Consider the following 11,632-nt stretch of genomic DNA (forward strand, 5'->3'; position numbering starts at 1 on the left):
TATAAAAAAAGTCAACATTATGAGTTTTCACAATATGCATATGTTCACACATCCCTAGAATTTTTAGAACTAAATTTGGAACACAAAAAAAAAGACAAATTGATATGTGAATAGTGTCATTTATGCTTTTATCCTTTTGTGACACTATTTATGTGGGATTTATCTTTTTTTCTTTGTCTGTGTTTCTAATCTGGTTCATGAAAATTCTGGGAGCTGTGAATACACACCTTGTGAACACTCACATTTTTTTCATTTTTTCTAGAAACTTGAAATTTTGAATTTTGTGGACTGGTGTCATGATATTAATTAGACGGTGGTATAGTACTTCTTCCGTCCCGTGAAATTTGTCTTAGATTTGTTAAAATTTAAATATATGTATGGACTATCTAAATATCTAGTGTGTAGAGACATCCAAATTTAGACAAATCTAAGAAAAGTTTTGTGGGATGGAGGGAGCATAGGTATAGATATATTCTCATGTTCTTTATCATTTAAAAAGAGATGCTGTCAACTAGACGAAGAAGTACGGGCACTAAACCTCTGACTCTTTCTTCCAGCTTTGCGAATGATTAGGCATCTCCTGTCCGTACGTACGCGGTGAGGTAACCAAATTAGCACGTACTTGCATGCTTGTTTATCCACCTCCCAGTCCATGGTGCATGTGATGACATCGCTGGCGCTCATGGCCTCATGTTCATCGGAATTTCCTTCGTAGCATTCGAATCCTCACCCTTAATTAATCTGCCAACCCCACATACGAGAGACGTAAGGAATGCCAAATCACTCCCAAAATACAGTTAACTATGCAATTAACTAGCATCATTTCGGAGTACACAGATCCATTTCTAGCCTGCAAGTTACTACTGCAGATTATGGAACATGCAGCTAGCGTCCATGAAAGATGTTATCTTGTCACTCCATGCTAAATTAATTTTCAGGGGAAACGTAGGAGATGCCACGCGATCGAAAATGCACCAATGAGCTTTTGATCTAGCTAGCTCGCAATTCCGTGCTCGCCAAGTCCTTATCATCAATTTTCTTTGCTTGTATGTGAGCTTCGTAGAAGCCAGGATATGGATCTCGATGCCATGTTCTCTGTCATTCCCTGACAATTCTCGTCCCTTTGGTTCTCCTATACATACTGTACCGCCCTACCTTCACTGGAAACTCACCAGTACGGCAGTACACTTCGCCTGAATTGACTTCGCTCCGACTTTGCACAGTTCTGTGCCTCCCTCGATCTCCCGTACGTAGCTGTAGCCTGTAGCCTGGAGTGTTCACTGCCCTTCTCAACTGAGATGGACAGATTGCTCGCACTGTTCGTCGTCGTCCTAGTTGCTGCCTGCTTTGCGCCGGCGCGGGCGGGCTGGAGCCAAGGATCGGCCACGTTCTACGGCGGAGCCGACGCCTCTGGGACAATGGGTAAGCAACGCATGCAGCTTAACTGTGTCGCCATTTTGATTCTGCTAGTTCTAGTTCTTGATAGACTTGGTCATAGTTCTTGATGTTTGTACGTGTGCGTAACTGCGTATATGCAGGTGGCGCGTGTGGGTACGGGAACCTGTACGAGACGGGGCACGGGACGAGCACGGCGGCGCTGAGCTCGGTGCTGTTCAACGACGGCGCGTCGTGCGGGGAGTGCTACCAGATCGCGTGCGACGCCTCCAAGTCCACGTCGTGCAAGCCGGGCGCCGGCGCGGTGACCATCACGGCCACCAACGTCTGCCCGCCCAACTGGGCGCTCGCCAGCAACAACGGCGGCTGGTGCAACCCGCCGCGCGCCCACTTCGACATGTCGCAGCCGGCATGGCTCAACATCGGCGTATACAAGGCCGGCATCATCCCAATCCTCTACCAGAAGTAAGTGGCCGGAGTGCACCTACCTACGCCAACTAACATGCATCATTACTTTTACTAGCATTGTACTGATGCTGTTGCTGACGACGATGCAGGGTGAGGTGTTCGAAGCAGGGAGGGATCAGGTTCACCATCGGGGGTTTCAACAACTTCGAGCTGGTGATGATCTCGAACGTGGGAGGTCCCGGGTCCATCCAGTCGGTGTCGATCAAGGGGGAGAAGACGGAGTGGATCCAGCTGACCCGGAACTGGGGAGCCAACTGGCAGTGCAACGCGGCACTGGTCGGCCAGCCGCTCTCATTCGCCGTCACCTCCACTAACGGCCAGACGATCTACATTAACGACATCGTGCCGTCCTGGTGGAAGTTCACCATGTCATTCACCAGCAACCAACAGTTTACCTACTAGTAGTGTAGCTAATTAGCCGTGGAATCGTGGATACACATTTTAGTCGACGAATCATTGAGGATTCAAGGTTGCTTTCCATGGGATTAATTAATTCGTCTGCATTCTAAATTTATAATCTAAAGATGGGGATATGTAGAGCATCTCCACTCCCCCCACCCCCCACCCAAAGCCGCGGCAACATTTCTGCCCAGCCAGCCGCTTAGGAGGCCGTTTTCTCGCCCCCCAGCCCTAACCCAACCTATGGCAGGGGGAACCTTCGGAAAAGGCCGGGCCCCCGAGCAAACACACCCCGAACCCCCGACCTACCTCGCAGTCCACCGTCCTAGCTCTGCCGCCCAAACGTGCCCGCCAACAGTTCGGAGGCCATTCCTAGCCATCCTGCCCATGAGTTGTTCGGCTTTTTTCTGGCATGGATTTCGATATCGAGGGGATGGTCGTGGCTCTAATGGAGGAAGAGGCCAAAGATGCTTCTACTGCGGCTGACGATGACGAGCATATGAAGATTCTCTCTTGCCTCCTAGCCATGCACCCCCGGGATTTGAAGCCACGACGTGGAGGTTCGAGGCCAGGGCGGCGCATAAGCAAACCGGGGCAAAGGCTAAAGGGCTACTGCATGTTGTACGTCGACTACTTAACCGGTGATACATTGCACGGGGAAATGACAATTTGGCGTCGTTTCAGGATGAACATGAAGCTGTTTCTAGACATTGCGTTGGCCGTCAGGGAGTACGACACCTGCTTCATTGCAAGCAAAATTATGTTGGCACGGTTGGTTTTTCCTCGATTGAGAATGCTTGCCTATGGAGTGATATGCAGGATGACTACATGCGCATGGCAGAGTCAACTGCCATTGGCTGCATGTATCGCTTTTGCAGGAAAAATAGCTTGGTTTTCTCAGTGCCAGCGGCTTGCAGGAAGAATGTCGAGCGAGTATTTGGTGTGCTTCAAGCCCGATTTTCTATTTCCCGGTACCCTGCTCTACCTGCTCGAAAGATCAGATGAAGAATATGATGACTAGTTGCGTGATCTTGCACAACATGTTCATTGAGAGTGAGCGGGAATATTGTAATGTCCCAGGTTTATAGACGATCGAGGGGTAGATTTTAGAAAGGGATGTGCATTGCATCGTAAATTACGGGGAAATTTTGCGCTTTTAAAACAAAACTGCATCAAAGGGGGACAAGTTTCTCTCTCGACATCTTACAGGGTTAGGGTTTCGAGAGTGCGACAAACTTGTTCCTACTTAACTAGATTAGGGTTTTGAGAAGAGAGAAGAGAGATTACATTGCAATCTTAAGTTGCATGGTTGAATTCAAAATTAAGTTGCATGATTGAATTCAAACCAAATTTGAATTTGAATTTCAAATTCAAACAACAAATTGACATCACATAATTCAAACTTGAGATAATTCATTAAATAATTAAAAGTAATCAAGAATATAAATAATATAGCACTTAGACAAAGCTCATTAAGGAAAACTTGAGCTTTATTGATAATCACATATGATACATTGTCAATTACAATATCCGTAAATGCAATGTGAAATATTACAACATATTACATGAATTGGAATAAATAGAAATAAGCAAAATAAAGAAGATTACAATTCAAATGGAATTCCTAAACTACAACTTGATCTTCACTTGATCATCATCCTGATTCCCTGCACTCAACAAAGCAAAGAACTAGTTATGCCAAGTGGTATTACCACTTGGCAGATTAGAAGAAAAATGAGAAGTGAGAGGATATTCTCAAAGATCAGCCGAGCTGATCCACCAAATGGACCAAGTCCCAAGCTTGGTACACTCACACACACAGGCTGCACACACAGCATGTGTGCATGCAGTACACACACACAGCAAGAGAAGAGTCACCAACACATGCCAGGCTCAGCTGTCGACCAGGGAAGCAATGGCTGATCATATATAAGCTTTTCACAGCCAAAACCCTAGCCATTTGCTTCATCCATCGACAGGCAGCAGGGTAAGTCATCAGAAACCAAGCACAGCTCAAGAACACCAAGAACAGGTGAACAGCTAGAGCTGTTTCATCTATTCCCAAGTTACCAGAAAATAAACCAAGCATATCAAGCTTGCAAGGAGGAGCAGGGCAAGCCAAGAACTCAACCAGCAGCTGAACCTCTACACCAACACCCATTTCTAGGAGCTGGAGTGAGGTATACACAAAGCATCATGAGCAAGCATCTGTCTTGCTCATAAATAAGCATTTGCATAAATCACACACAAGCAAAAGGGTGAGGGTACCCTGTTGTATCATCATTTGGCTACCAGCCATATGATGCAAGCAAAATAAGGGTACAACCATTAGGAATGGATCCAAGGGAACACTGATCAAGCCAATAGAATTAAAAGTGACTTAACCAGGGAAATCCAGCAAGGAACTAATCCCTATCTAGCTACCCAGATTCACCCAGCAACACACAACTAGCTAAGCCATCAGATCACTGGACAGTTATCTGTCCAGTATGATTTCAACATCAAATAACCTAGCAGCCTATGTAAAACTACCAGGATTAGTGCACAGAAGCATCCAACAGGGGCAGGAGCAACCATTTCTAGCAGACACTGACTCGCTAGGGTCACAACAGACTACCTAGCCACACAAGAAAGTCACCAAAGCAGTATATCATTACCCAGATGGGTTCAAATGGAGCTAGGGTTCCCAACAGATGTTGGCATCCCTCTAGCTCAATCAAATTAACTGTAAGATGATCACAACTGCAAGCAGTTCACATCATTTATCCAATTAGCCAAGCAAGACAACACAGATAAATGAATATACAAGTAATCAATACACCAGAGCTTTGCAATGGATCCAATGGATCACTGCAAGCAACAGCAATTGCTTAAGCCAACAACAGCACACACCAGTACTTATATGTCACCCACACACAGCTCAAATTAAGCACCAGCAAGGCACAAGATGAAGCACCACAGCTTTTAACAAGCAACTGATGATCACCAGATCATCAGAAGCTTGCTAGAGCATGGCAGAGCATGTAGAGCATCACTGGCATCACACGGGATTTATATAAATTAAACAGCCATAGTTAAGCAACAATTGAATCACAGACAAGTACATAAACCATTTTTATGATTGTATCCAGAGGCATATCATCAAGGAATTGATGTATATGGACAACAATTAAGCAAGGTCAAGCCTACCATGAGCCAGAGTCCAATAAGCATCACACAAATAGCACTGGCACTTGCAAATATGCAAGGATTCATCCCAGAAATCAAGCCAGGGGCAACTAACTAGATACACAGCATAGGTATAGTACCAGTAGCATCTCAAAATCAACCTAGCATGACAGGAACATCATAGAATGATCATGAGCAAGTGTTCATGAATCACAACAATACAGAAGATGAGCACAGATGCTTAGCTCAGAAAGAGGAGTATACCAGCATAAGCACAAGAATAGAACCACGTCATGGCAGTAGAGCAATAGCAGCAGCTAGCCAAAAGAGCAGCAGTAGCACACACGCATGCATAGCAAGCACAAGCAGTAGAGCATGGCAGAGAAGAAAGAAGCAGGGGAGAAGATGGTGGCGCGCGTACCTGGAGCGGAGCACCACGGCGTGCCATGGCGGCACGGGCCAACCACGACAGCGCCAAGCCGCGGCCAGGCCTGGCGTCGCCGAGCGTGAGCACCCCATCACCACCACGCCCAGCAACACCACGGCCAGGCACGGCAACACCGCAGCATCAGGGGCGCCGGCAGGCGGCGCATCGCCATGAATTCTTGCGGCCAGGGTTGCAGGCGAGTTGGGGCCGCGTGGTGGCGAGGACGAATCCCAGATCGACGCGGACCACCGCGTCCGCCGTCGAAAGGCGGATCAGATCCACCTGATCTCGCCGGCGGCGACGGCCTGAGTTGGCCGAAGAAATTCCGAGAAGGGGGCGGCGACGAGGAAATCGCCAGAGAGGAGAAGGGGATTAGGGTTTCTGCGCGAGGAGAGAGGAGATGACGAGTGGGCCGACCGAGCCGAAAGAGTGGCTCGGGTGCGACCTAACCCGTTGGGCCACCCTGACAGGTGGGGCCCAGGGGCATTTTGGTCATTTCACAAAATCACTTAAATACAGAAACTTTGAATTTTTAGAAGAAATTTTTAAAAGCTCTAAAAAAATAATTAAAAATATGAAAATTGATCAGCATAAAATTCTCTATCTAAGTAAAATATCAAAGAGAATTTTTGAAGACAACTAAGAATAAGTCTTAATATGATGATTTAAATAAATGATTTAAACACACATATTATTTTCAATAATGAAAATAAGTCCATTAATGCAATTGGACTTTAAAAACACCTTGACAATATTTCAAGGTTGTATTTACCCTAAATAGAGTATCTCCAAATCAATCTTAGCATTAACCTCTTACATGAAATAATAATGTCATAGGAAGGGGGGAACAAACCCTAAAACTGGAATCATGCATAATTGCTTCTTTAACCATTGCCCTTATCGGACAATGATGCTATTTTTCAGAAACAGAGGACAAAGGTCAGTCCACACCATCCAACTGCAAAACTTTGCAGTGTTCATGCAAGTTCATCACTTTCTCATGTCATTTGAGTATCTTTATCAAATTACTTGCAAAGTACTATGATTATCACTATTGCATAAAAACCAAAACCACTATTTTCATAACTATGAATATGACTATGTGGTTGGCAATGGAACCATGGATTGTGTTGATATGGTGGAGGTTCCATTGCAAGGGTTTATATCCATCTAGGATTAAACAACAAATGTCGTACAATGATTCTTGTGCCGTAATACCCGTGTTAACCATAAGATCCGGAGTGGGACGGAGTAGTCAAAAGTGTTTCCACCTCTCGTTCATCAACGGATGCGCTTTACCGTAGTACACTTGTAATCCAAGGGGCAAGCGGTGAGGCTGGGGAGTCCTAAGTTCCCACGGCATTGTCCGTAGTACACTTGTCGCCCGAAGGAGCAAGCGGTGAGGTCGGGGAGTCCTAAGTCCCCACGGTATTGCGGTCTATGATGGGTTGCAGCTACCGGCGTAGGAATGTATGGTAGAGCCCCGCATTGACATCGTGGTCGGGGTCCACCCTGAAATCTACGGGAATAATGGGACCGGCGTGGACCCGTGGTCGGGGCATGCAACAAAGGGTGGGTGTTCGAGGTAGCGGAGGAACATGATTGGCTAGACCTTATACCGGGCCTCACACCATAGGAAGTGTGGACGGAAAGCTGCCCGGTTGGCACCAAGGTTAAGATCTCTTATGGGTAAAGCAACACACCTCTCGCGAGTGTAAAGAACCGTGACCTGTCACTCCCCGTTCCGGGATATGGAACTGCGAACGCGGCCGGAAAGGAGCTCCATGAAGTTCTAGTAAACCGGTGAAGGCCGACGGACATAGCTCTTTAAAATAAAAGCAATCTCTTGAAGAAATGTTTATCAAAACCTGCATTGGTATTAGACTTTCTCGGTCTAATATCGTAGCTAGTGCATTAAACACCTCTTATCTATAATGAACTTGTTGAGTACGCTCGTACTCATCCCACTCTTAAATCCCTTGCTTAGATTGTCCGAATCGTCCGGAGGAGGACTACGACAACCCTGAAGGAGCCGAGATCATCGTCTATGAAGAACCAGACCTCTCTGGAGGTATTGAAGGCGTAGACTACCTCATAGTCTACGGAACCGGGGAGGCTTCCGGAGGAGATTAAGCTTAGAAGCACCGATTAGTAGTAGTAGCCGAGCAGTGTGAACTCTTAGTATTTAGCTGCTCGAGGTAATAAATGTATAACCTAGTGAAACTTCTATATTGTAAGTTAAGTTGGGTTCGCCTTGAACCCAGGAGTATCCCACTTAGGACCCAAGAGGAGCTCCGAGACGATATGTGTATTATGCTTGTAATAATAAATGAATGAGTTATGGACCTGCTATGTTCTGTTGTACTACTCTGAGGGATGTAATATTTGCGGAATGGTACTTCGTGAATGTTATATCAACGACTGGCATACTACAACATGCATTGGTATGCCGGGTCACCACAAATATCAAGTGCATGACAATAAACCATCACCGGTAGAGTTCTCTTGCGGATGTTGATCACCAGGTTTCATTTGCTACCTTCCTCGCCATGCATCAAGAAATCCAAGACTCGGATACTCATCATCAACTCCAAGACGATCTAGTGGATCATTTGTGGGTGATCAAAGGAGGGGCCTAGTGGATTATTTATGAGCTTGTTTTATTGAACTTTTTAATTTGAGATTTATGTTAAAACTTTTTTTATTTTTATTTTATGTGAGGCTATTTGTGGGTGGGAACAAATTTAATTCAAATATGTGGACCGCATCGCCGTTTTGAGAGGCCGATTGGGAACCGCGTCTGGAAAAACTGCCGCCATCATACAAATCTCCACCCTACCAACCATTTCACCGGAAAACAGGCTCTGGGCGGTAGGACGAACGGGGAAGTGGAGATGCTCTTATCTTTTTTTTGTAATATGTATGAATGCACCTAACTCTCTTTTTGGCCAATATATATTAATTACTAGTTCACTGAACTCGGGCATATTGGGTTCCTTGGTTGACAGCTAAGGTTTCTGCAAAGATCTATACTAAGGAATGCATGATTATTCGAAGTCAATATGCTATGAACCAATTAATTATCCTGTTTCTGACGCACCCTACAGTACTGCTATGTCTAACTTTGGCACTCAATCAACATGAAAGATCCATAGTACATCCTTTAATTTTTTTCTTGGAGCGGGGTTTTTAAATAAGCGAGTCGTTTGTTATTTTTTTTCTAAGCAGCAGTTTTTACGTTGAAGATATGGACGTATATGACATCCAAGAACACAGTTATAGAACATATTCTCAAATCACGGCATTCTGAACTTGAGGATAAAGCTCCATAATGAGATATATTTCAGAAAACACAACACAATGGACAAAGCAGTGGTGTATGAATTTTTCGGTGATGCATGAATTCATTTCAATAGTTGTTCATTTGTTCCTTGTGTGATTTTAGTTTGTAGATATTGTGTTAGAACAAACAATTTTAGCAAGAGCCTATGATGATCTGACTAAGCTGACAATTCTTTACGTCAGTGCCTAAGTAATTATACTACTATAACCTACTGTGTAGGAAAAATCTAATTCGGCTCCCGGGTGCATATGAACCCATTATGTGGAAACATATTTTAAAATGTCAAAAAAATTCTGAAATAAAATTTCACATGTACATCTAGACATTCTATGTTTGTACATAAGTTTTCAAAAAAATATTTTTCGTGTCCCATGTAAAAAGATAAATTTTGATCCTCCAACATAACTATTTAAGGGACACTTTTTTTGTCATTTTACACAGACCATATAAAATGCCTTTTCTTTGAAAACTTGTGCGCGAACGTAGAATGTCCAAACGTACACGTGAAATTTTATTACGAATTTTTTGACATTTTAGTTTATTTATTTTTTGCATTATTCATAGTAGGTTCATATGCACTTACGAGTCAAAACACCACCTCCAATGTGTAGGCTCTGGAGTGTGGAAATGTTTCCTAATACCTGTAGGTTCTTAGCTTGTCATTTTTATATTTTTGTTGCAACTTGTACCTGTAGGAAATGTTTCAGATTATAGGCGGAATATTTATATGATGGCGGATGATGAAGATTTGATAGTCATATGACAACGGATGATCAAGAATTGTATGGAAACAGAAGCTAGTTTCTGCGTTGAAAACGCTTTCTTCTTTTTCTTTTCTGTTTTTCTTGTAATACATAGATGTTTGGTTTGCGATTAAAAGAACCTTTATTTGTGTTGTCTAAAAACAAAAGGAATTACCGCTGAAGCATCTTTGGGGGCATTAAAAGTTCTTTTCAAAATTGTAATTATGCTTCCTTTTATCACTTGCTATTTTATCATTCTTTATTTTTCAGTTCCAGGACTCAAAACGCCATCTTATTATTCCTCTTTTTTTATATTTTCACTGAAAGTGTTTCTTGTTTTTTTAACTAGAAGTGTTTTTACCCTTTTTAGCTTCTAGGTTTCGACATTTTAGTCTTGTGTTTTATACTAGTCATCATTTTTATTTTGTCTCTTTTATTTTTGAAAATTTATTTTCATGGTGGTAGGGGCTATCTGTCGGTAGTTTCAGCTACAACTTTTCGAGGGCAGGCGGTTCCCAGCCCAAAGAAAGGAGGAGGAACCAGATCAAGGGAACCTGTCAAATATTTTTGTGTCAACAATAGAACAAGAACAATGAGCAACATAAATTCAAGATTTCTTCCAAAAAAAATAAACAAAAATCCATCTTGAGTTTTCTTCCGTCGTTAATTTATCTCATCTTCAGTTTTCACTGCTCTTCGTATCATCTTTTTTTGTGTTTTTGCAGGTTAGCTGTGTCATTTCTTTGTTTTACTCCTTTTGTTGCTTCTAACATCAATTATATATTTTAGTATATTTTTGTCCTTTAATGATATAGTAATGCAAGAAATTTAGTTACCAAAGTAAGATTAAAGTCAATTAATATGAATCGGAGGGAGTAACTAAAATCAGGAAGTCATAGTTTTTGTATCCAAAAAGCCTTTCTAGTTTAAGCTCAACATTTTTGGACTTTGGGCCATGACTTTGGCGAGGAAATTGAACTTCTCCAACCAAGATGCACTACCCATATCTAAGGTTTTGGCCCACAGTGCAAGCTGAGGATGGTGTACCTAGGCTAATTTTAAGTTTATTCAGCCTTTGCAAACCTGTTTAGAATGGATATCTTAGATGTGGTGGCCAGGATGATAGATACCGTGTATATATATTTCTGAATTGCTGATGATACTAATCGTAACTTCTTGTCGAAGACAAACCTTAGGTAACACACATGTTTTCATGTAATGTATACTTTTGCATAAGTCATCTGCGTGTAATTCAGATACACTATTTTTTTTAGACGACACCAAATATTTTCCTTTTTCATTTATTAAGAAAGGAAAGTAGTTTAAAGCATTACAAGGACCAAGCTCACGCCCCCTCCCCAAAACAACATAAGGTTAAGAGGAGAAACAGAAACATCAAACCCATAAGACTAGATATGCCGAAAAACTCTGAAGTTATGCTCGTTCCAGGCGTGAGAATGGATGCCATGGCGTTCTAGGGAACGCCAGGGTACAAGGCTAATAGCCTTCCATATGGGAACGGGGTAACGACATTGGAATAATACATGAGTGGCGGATTCCGGCGTATGCTTGAATAGGGGGCAATCTTCACAATTCATACACAAAAATGACTGCGTAAAGACATGCATGTAGCGCCGCAGTTATTGAAGAGATGTGTATATTAATCAGATTTTTTAAAAAAATATTGAG

General features: G+C 43.1%; 1 protein-coding gene across 1 annotated transcript; it reads left to right on the forward strand.

Moving 5' to 3' along the window:
• The first annotated feature begins 1,298 nt into the window (after positions 1–1,298).
• LOC124694444 (expansin-A25-like) lies at positions 1,299–2,265 on the forward strand. The gene is made up of 3 exons (XM_047227429.1): positions 1,299–1,422; positions 1,539–1,860; positions 1,953–2,265. The coding sequence occupies exons 1-3, from the start codon at positions 1,299–1,301 to the stop codon at positions 2,263–2,265; spliced, it is 759 nt and encodes a 252-aa protein (XP_047083385.1).
• The last annotated feature ends 9,367 nt before the right edge of the window (positions 2,266–11,632 follow it).

This window comes from Lolium rigidum, chromosome 3 (assembly GCF_022539505.1).
Source record: "Lolium rigidum isolate FL_2022 chromosome 3, APGP_CSIRO_Lrig_0.1, whole genome shotgun sequence".
Taxonomy (NCBI): domain Eukaryota; kingdom Viridiplantae; phylum Streptophyta; class Magnoliopsida; order Poales; family Poaceae; genus Lolium; species Lolium rigidum.

Coding starts and splice junctions, on each gene's coding strand:
- LOC124694444 (XM_047227429.1), top strand. CDS start 1,299: ATGGACAGATTGCTCGCACTGTTCGTCGTCGTCCTAGTTGCTGCCTGC. Junction 1,423..1,538: donor CGACGCCTCTGGGACAATGG/GTAAGCAACGCA, acceptor GCGTATATGCAG/GTGGCGCGTGTGGGTACGGG. Junction 1,861..1,952: donor ATCCCAATCCTCTACCAGAA/GTAAGTGGCCGG, acceptor ACGACGATGCAG/GGTGAGGTGTTCGAAGCAGG.